The sequence below is a fragment of the Bos javanicus genome, chromosome 18, assembly GCF_032452875.1.
Source record: "Bos javanicus breed banteng chromosome 18, ARS-OSU_banteng_1.0, whole genome shotgun sequence".
In the NCBI taxonomy this organism is placed as follows: Eukaryota; Metazoa; Chordata; class Mammalia; order Artiodactyla; family Bovidae; genus Bos; species Bos javanicus.
Genome location: NC_083885.1, coordinates 36,695,892 through 36,720,874, shown reverse-complemented (window position 1 = coordinate 36,720,874; position 24,983 = coordinate 36,695,892). Strand labels below are relative to the sequence as shown.

The following is a 24,983-nucleotide window of genomic DNA, read 5'->3' as shown; positions in this document are numbered from 1 at the left end:
AAATGGAAAACAGTATCTTTATTGTGTGTCGTTCTAAACAAACACTCACTGTGTGCACATTCCAGCAGACAAAGATCTTTGTTCAAAATATGCTGATAAAATAGGTAAACAAACTCCATTTATTGAATACACAAAAGGAATGTTAATATTACTTGCTCAGAGTGGAGGGTAAAATCAAAAGAAAGAAAGTGAAATCATCGTGCTTTGCCTGAACAGCAAAGGGAGAATCAGGTGCAGGTGCCAACTGGGCCCTCAAGTTCATGAGTGAGAAGCTAGGTGTGGAGTAGGTCATCTGAAAAATACCTCTCTGCTTCTTGGAACCTCCCCTCTGAGATCACCCCCAACAAATTACAAACCCAGCTCTCTCAGAGCACAGCCGCCAGATGGGACTAAACTCATTACTTTCATGATATTTGGCAAAAGCACAAGATGGTTGAAAGAAAGAAAGAAAAAACAACAACCGTCTCTGTTGACACAAGACACATGTGAATCCATTTCTCCTGGGGAAGGAAGTAACCAGTATTACTGTTCTGTGTTTCTAAAATGGAATTTAATCAGACGGGTATCACTTGAGATTTTAAACTTGAGATACTCTGTAAGTAATGATATATCTGGCCTGAAAAGCATTTTTCTTTGCTCCACATGGGAACTGAGTGAGTGTAAACACAACAATGTTCTTATTTCACAACATGTGCATTCATGACAATTGCTGAAAGAACTTTACAGGGTCAAATTATAGGTTCCAATGGATTTTTGTTGCAGCTTAAGTGGTCACATGAGAACTAAACACAGTGTAAACTTTGTCCCCACCACTTTCCTGTCTTTACAAAACGTAAGTCATTTGGAAACCAAAACCAACTCCTGAGAGAGAGAGGCAGGAAATCTTGGGACCCGGCACTAACATCCTTATTTGGGGGCACTAATTTCCCCTCATCTCCTCTCCTGTGATCTCCAGCCATTATGCTGACAGTATGGTGGGCGCCGGCGGTTAAGTCTTCCTTGGGAATAAACAACCGAACACTCCAGACACCCCAGGAGGCTCGGGACAACAGGGACTGGCTCCACTGGCTCTGCAGAGGGGTTTTTTACAACCCATCAACGTCGAGGCTGTTTCAAGAATTCCCATCTATGTCTTCAAACAAAAGTCCTTTTTGATAGATTTGGCTAATATACTGTATTACTTTATTGTTTAGATAAAAACCTCTGCAAGCTCTCACACAAGCTCTACCTTTCACCTGGCTGTTTATGTAGGCAGCAGAATAATAAGTGGACCCAAAAGTGGTTTTTATAACATAAAGTGACATCACATTAGCAGATCAAAAGAGAGCCCTGGGTATTGGATGGATTTCATGGCTGGCTGAGACAAAGTCTGAAAATCTTTTCCTCTGGCTCTGAATGAAAACAAGTCCAGATGTAAACAGGAAACGACAATCAATATGAAACAGAAAAACATACCTTTTGCAGTGATCTTCACCTTAAAAAATATCAAAAAACACAAATTTTACTGAAGAATATTGTTCTTTAATATTTCTTCTAAGCCAGATGTTTTCCATTCAATTTTGGGGACTGCCAACACATTTTTAATTGATCCAAGTTATCTTCTGGCTTAGTTTTAGCTTGAATGTTCCCTTTTCCAGCTCCTCAATACTCCTTTGTTCTTCATTTCTACCCCAGTGTGGGCCCATGTCATCAGGTGACTTAAATGATTACAGCAATTAAATATCAATTCTTATTCAAGGCAACCCTTCTTTGCCTTCAAATTGAGGAGTAATCAAGTCACACCACCCCTGTTACATAATCATCAAAGACTTTTCTTTCAGTAAATTGTCTTAAATTGGCATCTTATAATGCATACAAAATATTTTCTAAAGACGATAAAAATTTTAAAGTTAAGCCCACATCCCTGACATATAAAAGCTGGCCAGAAATCCCCTAAAATTACTCCATAATGTCATAACCAAGTGCACAATTACCAGGTTAATGTTATTTTTATGAATCCTGAATTTGCTCAACTGCTAAATCACAGGATACGAGACCTGGGCTGAACTTTTTCTTAAGCAGTTTGCATGGGCAGACCCTGGTTTGCTGTGTAGCTTCCTGTCCTGTCAAGTCTCTGGCAAGCAGGAAGAGGGGAGCAGACGCTGAGCAGTGACCATGGTCCTTCCTGAACCACGAGGTTCCCTGCTGTACGTGACAACGGCTCAGAGCAGACTGGTCACCCTCAAAGGACAGGGAGGAAGAATCACCACAGTCGTCAGCAGAAAACTACCAGTGGACGGTCTCCTCAGGTGCTTCCAGAGAGGAAGAGAGCAGCCAAATACGCCAGAGAAACGCCTGAACTGAGAAGAAACAGTAATATAATTCTGAATAATAACCTACTCCTCACGGAAACAGTTATCCAAGGGAAAAAAAAAAAGTAACTACCACTTTTTTTCCCCCCTCTCAATGGAAAAACAACAAAACCACAAATTGGAGCCATGGAGGTAAAATACAGATGAAGTGGAAAACACTCTTGTCCCACTCTCCTGCTTCCAAATGCTGCTTTACCATGGGAGTTACTTTACTGGGGCAAACAGAAGATCAAATACTGTATCTTTTATCAATTTGGAGTCTCTTACTTTTAAAAAATGGGGGATAAAACATTGCCAATTAATTAAAAAAAAACAGCAAAATCCTTCATAAAACTGTAAAGCTCTAAAGATACACTTACTTGCATTTTACCCATAAAAGATGGTAACTTAAAAAGAAGAAAAAAGATGGTTAGGAACTGGTGCCAAATCAAAATAAAGGATGAAAGTTTTAGTGCTTCTTCTGAACTCTTGCCCTTAAAGTAGTATTTTTCAATATTTTTCAAAAGAAAGATTACTGTGAATCCACTCTGTCACCCTAATTCATCTCTCCCTCTCCCTGTTTCTCTCCACTCCCAATGAACAAAAGGGAAGCAGCGTTCTGCCCAGCACCACCATCTGATGCCTTAGAGGGTGGCAAGGGCTCCTTGCTACACTTGGGCAGTTTTAACAAATACAAACAAGGAACAGGATAATTCTGCAGTTGCATTTTAAGTCACAGATGTGCAACCTGATGCCATGAATTAAAACCTCTTATGATAAATAATAAAATTAAGTCATAATTTAAAAAATAGGAACATTTACTTAAAAGAAAAAGGGAAAAATAAAAGCTTCAAAACCAGAACGTGACAAGCTGTTAAATATGTCTAGTGTGCGTTTGAAGCACTGGAAAGCAGGCCATTTTACCAAAGGGAATGCCACAATGACATGTGGACTGTAATCACAGAAGACAGTCCTGAAACATAAAGGCGCTCCTGGAAAAGAGTAAAGAGAGGAAACAAAGGCAAGGATACAGAAAAACGAGCAGGTGCTTTGAGAGTCAGGCTCTGAGAGATGACTTGGACACGGCCGTGGAGCTGAGGTGGACGTCTGGCCAACGGTCTGGGTTCCCAGGGGTAAGAATACAAATGGCAGGACTCGAGAAGAGGGCACCGCTGCAGGCTCCAAATAAGTCTCTAGTTCTTGCTCCCAAGTGGAAATGCTTTCCAGACTTCAACAAGGTCTCCTCAGGAGGACTTGCTCTCCGCCATGTAGTAACGATACAGAAAACCTAAGAGAATAGCACCCACGATGGGGAAGATCCAATACGACCAGTAGCTAGATGTTCAAGGGGGAAAAAAGCAATAAAATTGTGAACATTTCATACCAAATGTTCCCTATCATTCAACATTCACATTTTAATACTGAAGTATTTAAATACTTTAATATTTAATATTCTCCAAATCAAAAAATTTTGATTTGGAGAAATTTAAAAAAAACACACAAGATTTTAATTAAAGTGAAAGTTCAACAATAATTTTAAAAGGACTAAAAATGGAACATATAGCATGATACCAAAAAAAAGATAATACATACACACACACACTATGTTTTCACAAAGACATAAATGGTTATTTCTGGGTTATGGGATTACAGATAGTTTAAATTTTTCTTCAAGCCTTTTCACATATTCTACAATTAACATCCTTAAACAGGAAAAGGCCACCATTTTATGTATATAATTATCAGTGTAGAACCAATGATACCTAATACAATTGCTGATATTATATCTGCCCCAAATATATTTTTAAAATTTAATCCTCACAACAATCCTATGAAATGAGTACTATTATTATTCTCATTTTACACATAGAAAACACAAGCTCTGCACCCAAAATCACAAAGGGAAGTTGGTCAAGCAGCTTGATTCCTATCCTCCTTTGGACACTAATAAGGACAGACACACACACAGAACATACTGACAGTGCTAATGAAGTCAGGCAAATGGTAGCCGGCTTAAGAAGTCCTACAAAGAAATTTTCCTCAGTTTAAGGACAGTCATTATTCTCTTCAAAATAAAGAGAATTCCCTGGTGGCCCAGTGGTTAAGACGACACTTTCACTGCGGTGGCCCTGAGTTCAATCACTGGTTGGGGAACTAAGATCTTGCAAGTTACATGGTACAGTCAAAAAAAGAAAAAAAAAAAAAAAAATCCTTCTTCGCTATTAGAACTTAATTAACGCTGCTAGTTTTAATCCAAATGACCTGGCTGCCCCTCCACTTAAGACATATGCAGTCTTAGTATTAAAAGGCTTTGAAGTCCACAAAAACCAGCTGCCGTTCAATAATAAAAATTATTCTTTTTGCCTGAACATGCCAAGTACTTGTACATTAAAGTATGGCAGAAAGCTATTCTCCACAAGTTTAGAGTGTCAGCCAGGTAGCTTTGCTTAAAGACACAAGCAAGTTGGTCAGTATGTACAACAGCTATATGGCACAGGGAAACATAAAAGTAATCTCCCCAAAAGAGTAATGATTTCAGGTACCTTTCAGGGCAGCCCAAGAGGCAAAAGAGATCAAAAGCAGGACCCTTGACAAAACACAGAAGATAAAGCCTTCCGTGCAAAAGACTATGAGTGGTTGACCATCAGTCCTCAGATAATCCTCTGTAACTTTATGACCACTGAGAACAGAAGCAGAGGAAATGCATCTATACTGCAGCAAAGGAGATACAGGTTCAACAACAACCTCTTGCCCACAAGACAGAACTCTATTCATTCAGATTTATCCAGGTTATTGCCAGTAGCTGTGACTGTTATATATTTGTTGGTTTGTAGTATTCCACTGTGTGAATATCCCAGAATGAATTCATTCATTTTACTAATGAATGGTTATCTAGGTCGTTTCCAATATTTTAATATCTTGAATAATGTTGCTATGAGCATTCCTGTAATGTGTTCACTGGTATATATGTATACACATTTTTCTTGAGTGTGTGTGTGTGTGTGTGTATATATATATCTCCCTAGAAATGGAATTGCTGGATCAAAAGTTACATATTATTAAATTTACTTGATATCAACTGTTTTCCACAGTGATTGTACCCATTTACATTTCCTCAAGACCCTAAAGGGCCTAAGAATATTGGTAATTCACTTCCTAAACAACTCTTCTTATTTTTAGAATTTTTAATTTTGGCCAATAGGTATGAAATATACCCTATGATTTTAATTTACATCTCTCTGATGACAAATGAAATCAAATTTTTTTTAATATGCTCATATTTGTGCTTCCTCTTCTGTAAGGTGCTTAAATCTTTTTCTCATATTCTATAAAGTTATTTTTTAATTGATTTGTAAAAATTCTTTATGTATTCTACATAATAATTCTTAACCAATTTTAAGTGTTGTAAAAGTCTACAGCAAGTTTATGGCCTATATTTTCAAATTCTTTATGGGACTTTGGGCTGAGTATAAATCAGCTGAATTTACTAACAGTTTCCTTTAATTTCCACTTTCTAAAAATATTCTGACCATCATATCAAACAAAAACGACATGGTACTTTTATAGGGGCGGGGTGGGGGAAGACACATTTTCTCTTTCTATGAAATGCCTTAAGTGTGATCTCAGAAAGATGAAACAGCTCTATATAATCTCTGTAAATTTTTATAAGCCAAGGATTCTACAATTATCTCAAGCAGAGACACTATTTAAGGGATGCCAAATGCATACTTTTCAGGGCTACCACTACTGTATTAGCAACATTACTGCAAGGGACATTACTAGGTAAACCTTTGAGAAAACTCAAACTCCTGAATATGACTGCAATACACAATTTTTTTCTTTTGTAAAATGTAATAATAGCACCCACATTATAGGTGTGTTGTGAGGATTAAAAGAGAATAAGTTTTTAGTGGAAACTGCATAGCTGGGCTGAGCTGCAGAGACTGTGGGTCTGACTTAGGAGTAATACTTGTCCATGCACTCTTGCCTCTTACTACGTATAACTCTGATTTATGTCACAATGAGATTTAAAAACTACTCAAGGCAAGAACTTTTTTGAGATTATTCAAGATGACTGAAACTGGAAAAATTAATTTTGCTAAAGCTAAGAGATTACTGATTTGCAGTAATTCTGACCAAAAATAAAGAATGAGCTGTCGAACTATACTCTTAAGTTATGTTACATATGTATATTTATGGAAGGCACCTCTTTGCCACGTAGTATGTTGGAGCATAAAAAAGTCTATTAAGGGAATACCAACCTTTTGCACGTATTGCTTTTCGGAGGTTCCTGAAGAAGACGCATATTTAAAAACAAACAAAACAAAAAAAGATTAACACAGAGTATATAAAAACTTCTCAAAAATATTCATGTAAACTATGAAACTAAAATAACAACTTCATCTTTCATGTAATTTGATGTTTGCAAGTATCCATATGTAATAGGAAGATGGGCAATTCTTTTTCTGATAATATACTGGCATTCTCTAGTAAAGAATCACTATGAAAATACACAGAAATAACCTAAATTCTTTTTATTTATTGGGAAAAAAAATGCCATTGATACAAACTATATTACAATAAACTAATGAACTAATTTGCAGTCACAATGATATGCCTAGTTTAGCTGGGCTTGCCACTGGCAGTAGTTAAAATCACATTTCCTGAAAACATATTTAAAAAATAAAAACTCCTCTGTCGTAACATAGAGATCAACTGGGAAATGCTCAAAAGCATGCAGATGACTGCTCTGTGACTTAGAGAAGCAAACTGGTTTACTCTCCGAAATCATAATAATTAAGATTAGAGATCTTAGGGCTTATTTCACACCGAAAACAGGAAAAATGGGGTTAGGGTTAAGAAAATACCAAAATAAATTAAAAAAAAAAAAGTGGCAGCAACTAATCAAGAGGTACTGATACATCAGTGACAACACAGATGAACCCTGAAATTGTTACTTGACAAAACCAGACAAAAAGACCATGTATTACATAAGTCCATTTACAAATGTTCAGAACAGGCAACCAAAAGGCAAGAAAGTAGATCAGTGGTTTCCTAGGGCAGGGAGAAGAGGATCTGGAGGGACACGGAAAATGACTGCTGAAGGTTATGGGGTTTCTTTTTAGAGTGGTGAAAATGCTCAAAAATTGATTTGTGATTATGGTTGAACAACTCTAAATATACTAAAAACCCTTGACCTATACATCTTAAATAGGTGAATTGGATGAAATGTGAATTACATCTTAATAAAGCTGATACCAAAATTTTAAATTCAATTTATATAAACATCAAATGAACTTATGGATTTCATTAATTAGTTGTAGAGTACAAAAAAGCATGCTAACTTACCGCCAGAGGACAGTAACTCATTAGCATAGGTTACTGCTGCCCGAAAGATCATCTCTGCCAATAGTCAGCAGTATGCCAGGGTATGAACACATAATTACAGTTCTCCGTAATCTCCAAGAATTCCAACAACCCTACATACATATTGGCCTAGATACTTTAGAGCAGACCATGAGGTGAGTTTTAGCTTCCTATATCCAGAAGACTGTAATTCAAATAAGACCATGCCTCAAACCTGAAAGAAATTCACCTACAGCCAAGAAAAACCTCTAAAAAGTTTTAGATAAATCTTATTACTTTACTATTACATTTCTTTGCGATCCCGATAATAACAATCTGGGACATTTCTCCTTGAGTGGAATGAGTCAGGCTAGTTAAAACATGTTACTGTCAATCTTTGAGAAATACAGCAAATGTTTTGCAGAGTTGAAAGGTGGGAGTGGTACTGACGGTTGTGTCTGCATCTCATTTATTACACTGCCTTTCAAAATATTCCACTACAGTAACCAAAAAGTGATTGAATTCTATGAATAAAATGTCCATGGTCTTTTATGCTTTCATTATCCACAAATATACCAATGATTTATAAAACAATGTAGAATTAGCATTTTTTTAAAAAAGAAGGTAATCTGAAAGGCTTACATGAGAGCATAATGAATAATATATGTATCACTTAGCTTAACCTATAAAAACACTAAAAGCCATTAGTTCATATAAAGGAATTCTCTAGAAGTTTTTAGCTTCTTTTACAACCACAAGCACTGGGTGTGTGCTAACTCGAGTGAACCTCAGACAATGCAGTAAGCAACCCAGAGAAGAAAGAGGGCGGGGAAGAGAGGAGACATACCGAGACTGTAATATACTGAAATGGTAATAGTTCCTAACAAGCAATTTTTTAAAATTTAAATATATGGTTTCCATCCTTCCTTCCCACTGCTCATTCCTCCTTTTAACCAAGTACCTCAACCCGTTTTAAGATCAAGCTTTCCCTGAAGGCAAAAAGAACTACCACCCTAACACTGGAGGAAAGAGAAGAGAAAGCAGCATATCCTCTTTAGAATACTGACAGCCAAATAAATGCCAAAGGACAGTTACTCTGCTTTTAATCAACTATAAATGAAAGAGTTGTTTAAGGCACACTGCTCATGGTAGCCAAGTGCCTCAGCCAACTTCAGAAAGAAGCCAAAAAAGTTATTTTTAATTTAAGAAAATTAAAAAGAAAAAAGTTCTATTAACACAGAATCTTTCTTCGAGTCTACCTTTCTGTTCTCACCGTGCACAGTTCTCATTTCCACTCCAGAGCTCTGTGCTGAGTCTAACAGATGCTTAGGTGAAATTCCTACAGTTTATGATTGACTTTAATTTACCCCTGTGGGTGTTCAGGCATATCTTGGCTGCTTATGTTCTTGCCCACATGTTAATTTACATGCAAGATTGGTCAGGAGAAGGCACTGGTCTCCATCTTTGGCACAGACAGTAATAACTACAATACCCTATGATTTTAGTTACAAAAGAGCAGTTCAAGTCCAGAGTTTTTCTACGAAAAGCTTTCTCAAGTCATTAACATCCATGTTTTCTTTCTCCTCCAACAAGTCTGGAATATACTCCCCAACAACCACATCGTTCTAAGTCTACTCTAACTTTAATTCAAAATTAACAGAAATTAACTGTTTAAACAAGGTGGTTCCTCAAGTTCAAGATTCACTAAGGCTTTAATTCCCTCATAAAATACATATGTAAATAAATACATGCACATACATATAAATACTAAACAAAGGAAATAGTTCATAATTTTTGAGTAACCTTTTAATTAATGCTGATTATAACTGAAATTACACCTGGTATCTTCAGGCTCCATGCTAAATCAGTTTCCTCACTTGTGAACTGAAAAGCTCAGATCAGATGAACCTGAATTCTAAAGTCATATTCAATTAACTCAACACATTTCTCTGAGCCAAGGGCATTGTAGCAAAACTTACAAGAGCAGACTTCTAAAGATTAGAGAAATGTTAATACCATGCTCCCACATCCAGGAAGACTGAAGGAGCACAACCACAAAGAGATGCTTCGATCTCACAGATGCTCTTCTGATATGCTTTCATGTGGTTAAAGGAATGATAAAGAAATCTCAAAACTGGCAAACATATGGGAACAGATTTAGGGATCAGTGGGGGGTGATTTCAATATGAATCCTGTTTAGAGAAAAAAACGTAGGAGAACACATTCTTAAGGAATGGTGTATTTTGTCACCAGAATATACATAGGAAGCAATGAGTCAAAATTATGGTTATGAGGCATTCAAATATATAGACAGGGCATTATACATATACTTCAAGCCTAAATAGCTTATATTTAGACTTTCAGAGATTTAAATAAAAGGGAAACATAAGGTATATAAGAAGCTTATGTGTTAATTCCTAAATTGAATATTTGCCATTCCTAGAGGATTCCAAGTATTTAAAATGGGAAGAAGTGGATTTTAAGCCACAGGACACCTTCAACAACTTTAATGAGTATTTGGGCAGCCTGGTAGTTTTTGTAGCTTTTTATTTAGAATAGTTTGGTTTGTATGTGGCCAGAAACATGAAAAACAACTTGGGAACTTTGGGGTTCAAACTATTGCAAAAGGTTCTCCCCTCAGAACACAAAAGACTATGTAACATTAGCTATCACTATATGAATTCTAACGTTAGGTTCATTGTACAATCTAGGAAGTCTGAGTTTTGAAAGTACATGATGTCAATATATTCATGGGCATGGGGTATGGATCTTGAGGACAGCCTTCCCAGGAAGCTCCAATGTACTAAGATTTCTTTCTAGATGAGAATACAGTAGTGACAACTACTGTCTTGTGAAGCACAAATGCCTGGTCAGCCCAGTCATACAAAAAATAGTTCCCTGTACATAAGGGCAAATGCAAACATGAAAAACACCCGCTGAGGCAAATTTCTACGTGACTTTCTCAAGAACCCACTGTGACAAGATATAGAAGATAACACGGAAGGAAAAAATTAAAACACTCAGAGACTATTCTACTTATCACCACACTGGAGGGCTGATTTGAAAAAGATGTTACCCTTGCCCTTCTGACATCCTGCTTTGCAAAACTACCTGTCATTCCTAAATAAAGCATTACAAGGAGAGACACTAACCCTTGAGATTTCTCAAGAAGGGTGTTTTGTCTTTCAAGAGTGACCTTGCCATTATAGTCTGCTTTATTTCAAAAGATTATGTTACAAAATACAAATGTTAGGTAAACAAACAGTCAACAATGAAACAACCACACAAAATTCTTTGATAAATAGCAAGCACTACTCATCCAAAGGCATATCCATTTCAAATATTAATAAATTGGGTTGTACGTATGATAGGAATATTTAACAATTCTTAAAAGGAAATTTTTAGTATGATGCAACCAACTACATCACAAAACTATAAAGTACATGTTCTTTTTAGTTTCCCTCTCATAAAAGAGAAGGTAAACGGAACATTATGTATGTTCCTGCATGTAACTATAATAGAAAACTCTGTATAACAAAAGTCTGTAATACCTGGGGAAAAAAAATGTACTTGCCTTTAAATGTAATTTACAAATTACTTCTAATATAGACAGAACTGACTAGATTTCAAGTTAAATTTCTTAAGTTGAAAAATGAAGTTTAAGAAACATGCTAAGCTTTTATAGAGACAACCTTACTTGCTTAAAAAGATGTTTATAAATTGATAGGGAACAGTCACTAAGGTAAAATGCTTTAGCAGAAAGAAGCAAGGCTCAGAACAGCATGTGCGAGATTTTTAAAGGATGGGGTAGTTGGTCTGTTGGTCAATCCATCTGCCTTCCACCCATCCATTTACATTTATGTATGCACAGAATCCCTTCAGAAGAGTAAACGAGAAAATGGCAGCTGGCTACCTCAGGAGAAGGGAACCTGGGAGACACAGCTGGCGATGGGAATAAGTATACTTTTTCATACTATTTGAATTTTTAACCATGTACACCACAAACTTCCCATTCAAAAAATGGAAAAACGGTCAAGTTATTGGGTCTATTCACTGCAATGAGACTTGACTAGTGAAGCAGTAGGGAACTGTAACCTAGAAAATACCTTCTGAATAAATGAATGAAACAGTCCCACATTTTTTGGTCAGGTTGCGTATGTATGTTACCTCATCTCCTGAACTAAAGGTAGACTCTGACTGATCAAGATTCTAACCAAGAATTAAATGCATAATCAAGAGACATCACTGACCACAAACGTATCTTGGTTACTTGCAGTACAGTAGGCAGGCAAATGGGCACAGAAAACAGCTTCTAAGGTGAGTTTCCGTAACTCAAAAGCAGACCAGAAAAATGTTAACTCAAATGTGAACAAAAGACTGGTAGCATGGGGACTAATTCAGCTGAGGAGAGATTTAAGAGAGAAAAATGTTTTTAATTCTAGTTATTTTCAACTGAAGCAGGTAAGAAAAATATCCGCAGTCTCTAAGCTTTTAAGCTTTGGTATTGTAACAAACACTTCAGGGTCTTGAACCTCAGGCATTACAAGGAAACAATGGTGACCATCAGTGTCAAAGCAAAAGTAGTATGAAGAGTAGTTTCTAAAAAACTGGGGTAAGTTCCTGATTTGCACTCGGGAATAGCATGTTTTAGGTGCTTTAAAAAAAGTTGTTTTTTTTTTTTGCAGGGGTGCGGAGGTAGTTTCAGACGGGGAAGAGGTATGGAGTTGTGGAGGGAAGACAGAAGCAGAGAAATAAAGGAAGAAGGGAAATGAAAACTCTGTCCATAAGGCGGAAGAAACCTCTAAATGAGGCATTGTAAAAAAAAAAAAAAAAAAAAAATCAATTATTTACAGAGGTTCTGAAACCTTAACTGAAAGCACAGTAATGAAATGAACTTGACATTTACTTCTTCATGGTAAATGTAAAAAAAATTAAGAAAAGAGATAGCTGGAGCCTAGATGCAGAAGGGCTTATTTAAAACCTATGTAAGAAATAAAAAAAGTAAAAAATAAAAAAATAAAACCTATGTAAGAAATAAATCTGAAGGCTCAAGAATTTCTTTCTGGAACTAAAATCAGGCTGGACTATATAAGCTCTATGACAACCTATGTAGGTGGTCTTGAAATTTTTCCCAAAGGTTTCCCTTGGCTGGTCTGCCTGAAGTACAGCAGTGTGACTGGAAACACTCAATAATCAGACTCTCTATTTAAAGGAGACTGTAGACTTTGAGTACAGCAGACATGAGGAAAACAGAGCCTTGAAAACACTGCCCTTAATCACTGCTTAATTTAAGCTGGGCTGGGGCCAAACTACATTTGGAGACTTCTAAATTCTTACCAAATTTCATCAAATCTCACCAGTTAAAAGCGTTTTTCTTTATTTCTTATAAAAAGTTCAAGGCTCAACAGTTTTATCTGAGACATCTCTAGTTACTTCTTTGGGCTACAGAAGGCAGACAGCGCTTTCCACAGAAAAGAATTAAAAGCTCCCTAAAAGTTTTCACATGAAAAGATGGGCATGTCATTCAGCCAAATGTCTGGCGCTTGGTTACCTGGGTTACTTTAAATGCAAACTCCCACCTCCAGACAGCATGAATCAGTAGTAGTAATGGAAGCCCAGGGAATACGCACTTTGGAAAACATGCCAAGAGATTCCAATACAGGCGGTACAAGGAACAGAACTGGAAAAACACTGCTCTCCATTCCTAAGGATGGTCCTAACTCCATACTATACCACCAAGGAAGAAAAATGGCAACAAGAAGCAATTTGTAAGACTTCTGGACACTGGAACTTCTCCCCTCACAGATTTTGTTTGTTTTAATATAGAAAGTGCTCTCAGGGTGCTATGAACAAGTGGGTTATGGTTCCTGAATTAAGGTACATCTCCTGTACAAACAGGCATATCCCTCAAATCAGATGTTGACCTCTGAGAGCAATGGTTTCTGGACATGTTCAATATACCAAACAAGCCATTGCTTAGTTCAAATTTTACCTTAATTACACAAGTGAAGATTCAAGAATGGATAGTACACGTGTTAGGAGGGGAGGACAAACTACCAGAGCTCACAAAGCCTTTAAGGAACCACTTCACATCCCCTTCATAAACAATTCAACAGTTCAGAGTAGCAGAGTACAACGAGATGGAAGAGTTAATTTACACAAACACTCTGGATGGTGGGGGAACAGGTGGCAGAATCTGTCAAGCAACCTCTACAGTTGAAAGAATCCGTGTCTTGGCCAACTTTACTGTCACACAGGTTCAGTAATTCCAGCTCAATGCGGAAAGGGAAGCTAGAAGGAGGAAAAGGGGAAGGAGCATCGCCTCCAAGAAGTTCTGGTGACAACTAAGTGCTGCGTCTTTAAATTAAGAGAGTAGAAGAGTTGAGGAAGACAGAAAAAAAATGAGGGAATAAGGCAAGTGAGGCATCCCGCTTGTGGGAAACAAAAAGGCATTCAAATTTTCTTCCTGGTACATTATGCAGTACACATTAAAGTTTTCAAATATTTAATCTTCTACTTTTGTGGTAGAAGAATTCACCAAGTGAATGGGAAGGGTGTGTAGACCTATTTGAGCCCAGACAACAGGGTATTGGGGACAGAAAGGCCTGTTCCAATCAGTTACTCAATTATTCCGGTCTACAACTTGTTCTAAGACTTGCAAGAATAAATCAACTTTTCAATTCTTTTTCCAACACAGAAGCAATTCTTATCACCTATACTATTGAATGTAAGAACACGAGTCATAGCTTTAGAGTTTCAATTTTTTAAAAAAATGAACAGGGGCCTGAACAAAATGTTCCTATTGTTCAAGTCTCCACTACTTTTTTCTGAGATGGTACTGGATGCAAATTCCTGAAAAATGAGATTTTTGCTTGGAGGGAAAAGTAAACATTGCTCGTTAAAATACTTCAAAAAAAAAAGTAATTCCATTTGAGTAAATAGAAATATAAACACTTGAAACACACAAGAGAAATAGAAGACTTCTTACCTTGCTACCACCTCCAGGTTTAAGGTCATTCTGTTTAAAAAGGAAAACAAATAATATTTTAAGACACATCCAAACAAACTCTCATTACGTACTTATTTCTAACTTTGGGACATGAGACTACCTTCTGGTAGCAATTCCCTAGGAGGTGCCAGGATCTATAGAAAGGCCCTGCCCACTACCCCCGACCTCATCCCTGCATCCCTGACTCTGAGCACATCACGGTCCCTTGTTAGAATGGCATGGTCCACAGTTACCACTTTTAGCAAAGAATTTGCAAGAACAGTCAAACCACTATTTTAGATCATGATATTAACCTCATTACAAAGAAATTAATCAACTAAAAACCCACTTCCAAAATCAGTTCCTTTTCAGAGATACTCTATGTGCTGATTTACAAACAAGAAGCTCCAGCTTAGCACAGTAAGGCCGGATGATTTTGGAGAAAATTTAGCCTCATGGCTGGGCTGAATGAATCTCCACTTTAGTCATTCATTCCCTCATCACGACCTGTGGCTGCTAGATAGCTTCCTCTCTCTACAAGCACTCCTAGCTCGGCTGGTTCTTACCGGGTGCACGTCACCAATGTAGTACTGCTTGAGCATTTCTCTGGCGTCTGAGGAGTGGCCTACATCTTCAAAGCTTTCAGTTGCATCTCCTCCAGCTTGTTCCATCAGAACCTCTTCTCCACCAGGATGCTACAAGAAAAAGATATTTATTAAAGTAAGGGCTCTCTAAAAAGCTAACTGATATAAGCTCCTCCCCTGCTGCCGTCCTCTTTTCCCTTTTCTCCTTTAAATGGCAGCAATGGGATGAACCAGCACTGTATACCCTGTGACAGGAGCAGTGGGGAGAACACTATGTAATTACTGTGTCTTCTGGCCAAAAATGCATAGTGTGAGTTTATGAGGAAACCTAGGAAAATCGCAAACTGAGAGACAGTCTACAAAATGATCTGCCCGTGATCTCCAAAAATATCAAAGTCAAGAAAGCCAAGGAAAGACGACTTTTCTATTCCTGGTCTGGGATGATTCCACATGCTGCGGGGCAACAAGCCCACGCGCCACAACTGATGAGCCCGCAATTACCGAGAAGCACAAGCTCTAGGCCCACAGGTTTCAGTAGATTAGTTATTGCCTAATGGTTATGAAGTTTGTTTGGGGAAATGAAAAAGCTTTAGAAATAGATAGCAGTGTTGGTTGTACAGACTGTGAGTGCAATTAATGGCACCTAATGGTACAGTTAAAAATGGTTACAATGGCAAATTTTATGTGTACTTTACCACACACACATACAAAGCTTGGTTTACATACCTATAATTAATGTAACCCAAAAATTTACTTTTGTCTGAATCATAGCAAAATAAAACAAGTAAGACCAAAAGAGTCTGGAGGTTAGTGAACTAGATTGGTTACCAGTGCTATTCAAATCTATCACACAATCATAAATTTCTCCCTGTTTTTATTAAGTAGACCTAACATAAGGTGGTACACATTTCCCATTTTTTTCTGCTTTACTTTTAAATCTCATATGAATCTGCAAAAAAGATTCTTCTGAATTTGACAGCCTTTATGTTTTAAGACTAATGGATCTTGTCTTAGCTTTTATTGTATAAGCAATTAAATAACATTACAAATATTTCAAATAAACTATATGGCAGTCAAGATCATAATCTTTCAATTGATGAAACGATGCCTGTGATGGATTCATTTCTATTTCAGTCCAGCAATAATCAATTGAAATACTTCACAGATACAAAGGAAACTTTGTGATGTTCTTCTGTGAAGGGTTTTAGTAAATTCACGAAATATATGGCAGGGAGCAAGGGAAATCTTTCAGCTTTTCATTAAGTTCATGTACTAAGTATTATTGAAAGGAGGACAGAAAATTTATATTTTAATACAGAAAAGAAAGAGGACAAATTGCTAACATAAAATAATACTTCTAGATTGCTAATTCTATGGAATGGATAAGGAACAGACGGACATAAAAGAGAATGTGAAGAATGACAGTTACAGAATAAAAATCTTGTTGGGAAAAAAATTACACAAATTCTCTGTGAATGGAAAAAATCTCTGTGAATGGAATAGTGATGTAATAAAAATGTAACAATAGGATATGCTAAAGACCACCTGACTTGGAAAATGAAATCTAGAAACATTAAGATTACGGAAGCTGCAAAATTAGGCCAGGTTAGCCAAACAGATTAGCAGAATACTAATCATCAAAATAAGATATGGAGGTTAAAGTTTTGGAGAGGATAAAAACTACTTCATAAAAAACAGTCTGACAACTCAAAGAAAGATAAGAGACCTGGGTGGTGAACAGCAGGAAATGGTGCAGGTCCATAGGTATTTGCGTTTGGATTAGAAAGAACCTAGTAAGGCAGGGGTGTCACCTAGGAGAGGTTAACTTGATGGCTGCCAGAAAGGGTGTAACTCTGGCAGTTCCAACTGCTCAGGGTCTAAATATCAGGTCTGCAGATCCAAACGTAACTCATCCCCACCAGATGATACACCCGTATTCCCCACCATGTTAGGTCCTACTGCTACAGATTCTCACAGTTCCTTAGGCATCTTCATGGTGTTTATCACAACTGCAACTGTTTATTTAATGTCTTCTTCCTGCACTAGACCATAAGCTCCCTAAGAACAGGAACCATGGCTGTCTTACTCATGGCCATATTCCTGAATATCACAGAACCTGGAACACAGTGAGATCTAGGGGGCGCTCGCGGTGCCCTCCTCCACTCCCACCTGCCCCCTCTCTGCCTCGCTGGCATGTATGCCGCACAAATACACACGCCAAAGTCAAAGTGTCCATCAGGGCAGCTCACCTGGGCAGTGCTGGAGGTTAAATTTTGCCTCATGTTATTTCTAGCTTTCCCTAGGACTAGCCACATGGGCCTGTTTGAGAAAAGAAAGCATACTTTCTATAGATTTGTTAATTCCACAAGCTATATAACGACTGAATTGCACTTTCATTTGACCAGCCTTGGAGAAAGACAGTAAGAATTGTGCTTAGTCAAACTCTGAAGCTTTCAGGGGATGGCACCAAGCAGAGCCCACATTCTGTCTTTCCTAAAGCAAGACTACTCTACCACGCACAACAATTGCTTGTGCACAGATCTCATCTTCCTGGCAAGTCCAAAGCATCTGATTCACCTTTACATCTTCAGGGCATGTGCTAGTTACTATGCACTCAAAAGCTTACTGAGCTTTTTATATCAGGTACCATGATAAACCTTTGTATGAATTACCTAAATTAACTGTCTCAACAACTCTGTGGAGTAGATACTATAATCTCCCTTGAACAGATGGAAAAAGGTCTTTACAGAGCACATTTTCCTAAAGTTATAGTTAAGTAGGAAACTGAACAAGACTTTTTAACCCCACAGCCCACATCCAGTCATTAGAATGTTTTATATACCAAATGTGTGTGTATATATATATGTGTGTGCATGTATATATACACATCTCACCAAAATTCTCTTCAAAAGACACCTAAGAAAACGAGAAGGCAAAATACAGACTGTGAGAAAATATTCACAATACATATTTCTGAAAGGACTTGCATCCAGAATATATAAAGACTGCCTTCAAGTCAGTAATAAGAAAACAATACAATTAAAAATGAGCAAGACTGAACACACCCTTTATAAGACACACACAAGGCCAATCAGCCTTTGAAGATGCTCAAAATCTTTAGTCATCAGGAAAAACAAGTTAAAACCATTGTTATGTACAGACACACATCTATCAGAACGGCTACAACTAAAAGCACTGAGAACACATCATGCGTCAGTGAAGATGGAGAGAAACTGGAAGACTGACACATTGCTGATGCGACTGTAAAATGAGGGGGCCACTCTGGCAGAAAAAGTCTGTCAACTGCTTCAGATGTAAAACAAAAACAATAGAAAACAAAAAATATGAGCTATAGGAATTCCCTGGCATCCAATGGTTAGGACTCAGCTTTTACTGTCAAGGGATCCCTGGTTGGGGAAATAAGACCCCACAAGCCATGTGGTACAGTCAGAAAGGAAAAAAAACAGAACAGCAATCTCACTTGTAGGTATTTCCCCAAAAGGAATGAAAATGTATCTACACACAGATTTGTACATGAAAAGTTCACAACAGCATTATTCATAATAGCCAAAAAAAAAAAAAAAAAGAAGAAACAACCCAGCATCAGTCAACAGGTGAACAGCTAAATTTTAGTACAGTTACAATGAAATAATAAGCACTAAACAGGAACACGCTGCTGACACATAGAAAAAATATAGATGAATCTCACAGATACATTAAAAGATGTCAGGACAAAAAACAAAGTGTGAGAAATCAATCACTGGCTGCACAAGAACACAGATGGTAGAAATGTTCTAAACAATGATGGTGACGCAGACTATACAGGTGAGACCTCTGTCAAAGCTCATGGAACTCCACATATAAAATCTCTACGTTCTGTTGTATGGACGTTAGATCTCAATAGAGTTGACTTAGATGGGGGAAAAATCTACACAGCAAAATATTACTAACAACCCAAATGCTTAGAAATAGGAGACTGCTTGAATAAGTCAGAATCAGTTCAACGATTTCTATGAATAATAAGAAAGTGTTCCAGATGTGGATATGGAAAGACTCTTGAGATATATAGTTATGTGAAAAAGGCATGTTATCAGTTACCTTATGGGGGAGGGGGCGAGAATGAGAGGAACTACATTCACTTTTGCTTACAGGCACAAAATAAAACTCTGGAAATATTCACAAACAGTAGTAGTTAACTTTAGGAGGAAGTGGAAGTGGGCAGATGGGAAGAAGGCTTTGCACAGGATACCTATATGACCTACTCAAAAAATTTAAAAATTACCTGGGTTCCAGAAAAAAGGTGCTAGTTCTAACTTCCCTCTAACACATTCCCACCCTTCCAAATTACATCTAAGATATGGAAGAAGGTGGCTGTAAAACAGACCTAATTCTATATTCTATAGCCATGAAAAAAAACAAAAAACAGAGGCAAATCCTAATGTCATAGGCACAGGCTATCTGGTCAGACTGCTTGTACCAGTGAGCATTATGACTTTTTTAAAGTTATTTCTCTGCTCCTCAGTTTTCTCATCTCTAAAATGGGCTATTAAGTGGATTAAAAAAGAAATTATATGCAAGCTGTTAGAATAATAAGCACCTAACACATACTATTACTATTCTGAATCAATTAATAGACACTATAACTTGATTACAGAGAAGGCAATGGCACCCCACTCCAGTACGCTTGCCTGGAAAATCCCATGAACAGAGAAGCCTGGTAGGCTGCGGTTCATGGGGTCGCTAAGAGTCTGACACGACTGAGCGACTTCACTTTCACTTTTCACTTTCCTGCATTGGAGAAGGAAATGGCAACCCACTCCAGTGTTCTTGCCTGGAGAATCCCAGGGACGGGGAAGCCTGGTGGGCTGCCGTCTCTGGGGTTGCAGAGAGTCGGACACGACTGAAGCGACTTAGCAACAGCAGCAGCAGCATAACTTGATTAAGGAATACTATGATTCTATTTCTGTTTATCAGTCAGTTCAGTCTCTCAGTCATGTCCGACTCTGCAACCCCATGGACTGCAGCACTCCATGGAAGATGGAGAATTCAAATTCTTGGGGTTTAAAGAGTTCCTTTCTTCCCTTCTGTATTGTTTTTCCCTTCAATCTAGCCTCAAAACCTCAGCAAAAATAATATATTTGAAATAAATTCCTTCAATGTCACCCCCATGTTAAAACACATCAGTGGTTTTCCATTTACTTATGGTATGGTTCACAAATCCATACCACCTACCCAGCCTTGCCTGTCCTGGCTCCTGCCAAGCTCTTTGGCCATTCTTGACCTTTACTGGATACACTAAAGCCACAGCTGCTTTGAGTCCCACCAACACGCCAAACTCTTGCTTGACTCTGCAAATGCTGTAGGAATGCTCTTTTCTTTCATCTTTCCAAAGCTAGTTCCCTCTCATCAACGAAAAGTCATCTTCACAGAAGCTTTCCCAGATCACTCTTATTAAAGTAGATTTCCCCACCACGGCCATTTTACTTTCTCAACTTCTTGCCTGTTTCTTTCCCAGGAAGGAAACATTTGGCTGTTTTTGCTTTGTCTCCCTTAGAAGGGTAGCTTCAAGAGGGCAGATGTATGTCTATTTTTATACTACCAGGACCTAGTACCACAGCACTTGAGAAGAGTCAGCACTAAACAAATGTTTGCTGAATGAATAAAATGCTATCCCATCTGTGAAGCAGATCCTAAAGCAGTATACCCACTCATGCCAACAGTCACTAAAAAAGTACATAGAAAGCTTTAAAACAGCATAATGGGTTATTTTAGGTTACTGTTGTCAGAAATGGTTAATTATACCTAGGACAATGGTTTCCCAAATTTTCCCACCTTTGATACAGTAATAAGAATATAAACTGAAACGAAGTTCACAAAATCATATTTACCTTTGCTAAGATGTACTTCGATATTTCAGTCAATGGCATAAGATATTGTAACCATTTCTACATAATTTTTTTCAAAACCACTAAGTAACAGAAATATGATGTGCACGATTGCAATGTTTTGGTTTTTCATTTGTGATTTCAATAAATTACATCAATACCACTGACTGAAAACTATGAAATTAATCTATTAGAAGATAATTCAATTATATTATCAATCCTAAATTTCACAAAGTCCAGAGTAACACTCTAACCATATTCATTAATCAAAAAAGAAAGCAATCTATAAATGCTATATATTCAAATGAGGACCCTCTTTCTAAGGAGGAGCCCCAAAGCGAATTCAGATTGGAAAGAAAAGGATGAAAATTGATGTTTCTTCCTGATCTGATCTAACAGCAACCCAATTCCTCCAGACCTCAAGCCAAAAACCTCAGTCACCCTTGACTCTCAAATTTAAGGCATCATTAAAAAAAAAAAAAAAAGGCATCATTAAATTTATTGGCTCTACCGTCACAGTACATCCAAAATCTGACACTTCTCACTATCACTACCACCACCCTAGCCTAAGCCACTATCTCTAAACCAAGTTACCGTCACAGCCTCCTAACTAGATTCGAGTGTTCCTTCAGTCTCTTCTCAACAGTGCAGCCAGTGATGCTTGAATAATAAACCATTAAGTCACATATTACTGGTCCTCTGCTCCACTATGCTTGGGAGAAGGCAATGGCACCCCACTCCAGTACTCTTGCCTGGAAAACCCCATGGCTGCAGTCCATGGGGTCGCTAAGTTGGACAAGACTGAGCAACTTCACTTTCACGCATTGGAGAAGAAAATGGCAACCCACTCCAGTGTTCTTGCCTGGAGAATCCCAGGGACGGGGGAGCCTGGTGGGCTGCAGTCCATGGGGGTCGCACAGAGTTGGACACGACTGAAGTGACTTAGCAGCAGCAGCAGCAGCTCCACTATGTTTAACCATCTCAGAACAAAAGTCAAAATCCTTTCTAAAACCAGCAAAACTGTACTTGAACTGCTCCTCATCTTGATCATGCTGACCTCATCTACTACTCTCCAACCACCATAACCTCCCTCACTGTTCCTCAAACACACTGGACATACTCGCACTTCAAGGCCTTTATATGTGCTTTGAACAAGCTCTACCTGCTGATATCCACAAGGCCAGCTCCCTTAACTTCTCTCTGACCTTTACTTTAGTCATCATCTTAATAAAGCCATTTCTGGCCACCATACCTAAAATTTCAACCCTTTATCTTCATGCTGTCACTCCATACATGTCCATAGTCCTCTTCTCTGCTTCATTTTTCTCCTTAGCACTTGACTTGGAATGAAGAAGAACACAGGGACAGAGACTCTGGAACAGGGTAAGTGAGAATGGCGAACTGCAGGTAAAGATCTGCAAGTCAAGCTTGAAAGGCCATGCTGGCACACCTATCATGTCTCTGGCTTCATCAGCACGTGGTGAACCAAGCTAGTAACTGTTCAAGATTAAACTAATGTCCACCACATGCACTGAGTGTTCCTTCCAAGTTCATTATCTATTCTGAATTAATCAAGAAGAAACTGGAGGGGAATGAAACCACAAAAAACCCCATACTGGCTACCCATTTTGACCTATGCTTTACTGTGCTACAAGCCACACTGGAAACTTATGAGGCATACACCAAAGTACAGCTAAGACTAGAATTCCAAAGCATTGCTATGTAGACAAGAGAAACCAAGGAATATATCTAAGACACACCCTGCCACTAATCAGTTGCCTGACCAAAATCTTTCTGAACCTGTTTCTTATATTCTTGCTAAAATAAGGATCAATACTATCCAGTCAAAGTGAAAGTGAAGTAGCTCAGTCGTGTCGCACTCTTTGCGACCCCATGGACTGTAGCCCACCAGGCTCCTCTGTCCATGGGATTCTCCAGGCAAGAATACTGGGGTGGGTTGCCATTTCCTTTTCCAGTACTATCAAACTCACTCTCAATTAGTTACTTCGAGGCTGAAATAACAGGAAAGCACTTTTAAAAGCGTTTAACTGTCATAAGCCCCACAAATACAAGAAGTTACTAAATGCTAAGATGTTAACTTCTTGGCCACTAGAAAGATTTATTAAAATCAATGTTATTTTGGGGGAACTAAGTTTTAAAATTTTTTTAGAGATTTATGAATCAGGATGTAGAGCTTTATGCCCTAGGCCCCAAATTAATAGAAAGAAAAAATTTTTTACTAGTATATTTGTTTCATAAAGAGAACTAAGAGAAATAAAACTTTTTCTCAGTGTTAGTAGGTTTGCTGCTGAGTCACTTCAGTCGTGTCCGACTCTGTGCGACCCCACAGATGGCAGCCCACCAGGCTCCCCCATCCCTGGGATTCTCCAGGCAAGAGTACTGGAGTGGGGTGCCATTTCCTTCTCCAATGCATGAAAGTGAAAAGTGAAAGTGAAGTTGCTCAGTCGTGTCCGACTCTGAGAGACCCCATGGACTGCAGCCCACCAGGCTCCTCCATCCATGGGACTTTCCAGGCAAGAGTACTGGAGTGGGGTGCCATTGCCTTCTCTGGTTAATAGGTTTATATTATACAAATATGCCCAAGAAATTAACCATTAGATTATTAATCTACTGCTCAAAATAAAAACATACACATCAAAAATTAACCACCAAACACATTTACACTTAAAATATCCCAAACCCTCAGGGATTGGGATTGAGAGGAATGACTGCAAAAAAGCACAAGGGAAATTTTTACTGTAATGAATATGTTCTTTCTCAACTGGAGTTGTGATTACATGGATGAATATATTTGTCAAAACTCATCAAACTACATTTTAAACATGCACGATTTATTGTATGTAAATTACACCTCAGTAGAGTTAAAAGTGTATTTCTTAAAAAAAAAAAAAAAAATCAGTTGCAGCAGTCTCAAGGAGAACTTGTAAAACCTAATACACATGCTTGATTTACCAAAGAGGTAACAGTCTGAGTCAGAAGCCAAAAATAAAAAACCCCAAATCAGCTCATAACCTCTGGCCTCAAAGTCTGCTCAAAACAGGAAAAAGAAACGCAGCATAATGGTAAGAAAGGAGAAGGCATCTCAGCTCCTTCTCAAGAAAATTAAAACCAAACAGTGGTATTACTTCAGAAGGCACAGTGAAAAAAAATGAGTAGAGATTTTGCGCTTTCAGACCTAGGTTCGAATGACTCTAGGCTGTTAGGTGAGAAACTCTGAGGCTCGGTTTCCCTTTCCGTAAAATGGTGATACCGGTGACTCAAAAGTTTAGCCAAGCTAACAGTAAGTGCTCAATATGTGGCAGAAGCATAGTATTGAAGGTACCAGCACTTAATGGCGGAAGAAATCCACGCAGACCTAAGGTCCTCCCTCAAACCCACCAAACTCCGTCTCGAAGGGTCTCGGTCCCTTTTCGCACGTCTTTTCGTCCTCAGCTAGGCCTCACTTCCCTCCCACACATCCTACCAGCGTTTCGGGGCCCGTACCCCCTCAGCGCAGTCCACCTGCCGGGCCCCACCTCGTCAAGAAAGCGGCTGACATCGTAGACTCGCCCGTGGATCACCAGCCATATGTCCTTCGGGGAATTGCGCTTCGCCACCTCCTCCAGTCGGTAATAGGTGACGGAAGTCTCGACTCCTTGCTCTTTTCCATCGCCGCCGCTTGCTACCACAGTGGCCATTGGGCCTGAGATAACCTCTTTTCCACCGCTATTCCGGTTTCCACTACCAACTTCCTGGAAGTCGACCTCCCGCTCTGTCCTCACCAGCTTCCGTAACCGGGGCCAACCTGTCAACAGCCAATCACGCCTACTAATAGTTTCTGGTTCGTTTT

The 24,983-nt window shown here is 38.4% G+C and overlaps 1 protein-coding gene and 1 long non-coding RNA gene across 2 annotated transcripts; both read right to left on the bottom strand.

The window, feature by feature from the left end:
• On the bottom strand, positions 1-24,983 carry LOC133230365 (cytochrome b5 type B). Its single transcript, XM_061387740.1, has 5 exons — positions 24,670-24,983; positions 15,231-15,359; positions 14,665-14,694; positions 6,593-6,621; positions 1-3,665 (listed from the first exon to the last, which is right to left on the bottom strand). Exons 1-5 carry the CDS (start codon positions 24,829-24,831, stop codon positions 3,575-3,577), a joined length of 441 nt encoding a protein of 146 aa, XP_061243724.1. The 5' UTR covers positions 24,832-24,983; the 3' UTR covers positions 1-3,574.
• LOC133230370 (uncharacterized) lies at positions 11,634-14,658 on the bottom strand. Its single transcript, XR_009730828.1, has 2 exons — positions 12,700-14,658; positions 11,634-12,657 (listed from the first exon to the last, which is right to left on the bottom strand). It is a non-coding gene; the product is annotated as an uncharacterized LOC133230370 (long non-coding RNA).

Excerpts from the sequence above, each read along its gene's own strand:
- LOC133230365 (XM_061387740.1), bottom strand. The coding sequence starts at position 24,831 with ATGGCCACTGTGGTAGCAAGCGGCGGCGATGGAAAAGAGCAAGGAGTC. Across the intron at positions 6,622-14,664 it reads AACCTGGAGGTGGTAGCAAG|GAACCTCCGAAAAGCAATAC; the intron begins GTAAGAAGTCTT and ends CGTCTTCTTCAG. Across the intron at positions 3,666-6,592 it reads AAAAGCAATACGTGCAAAAG|CTACTGGTCGTATTGGATCT; the intron begins GTTGGTATTCCC and ends TTGAACATCTAG.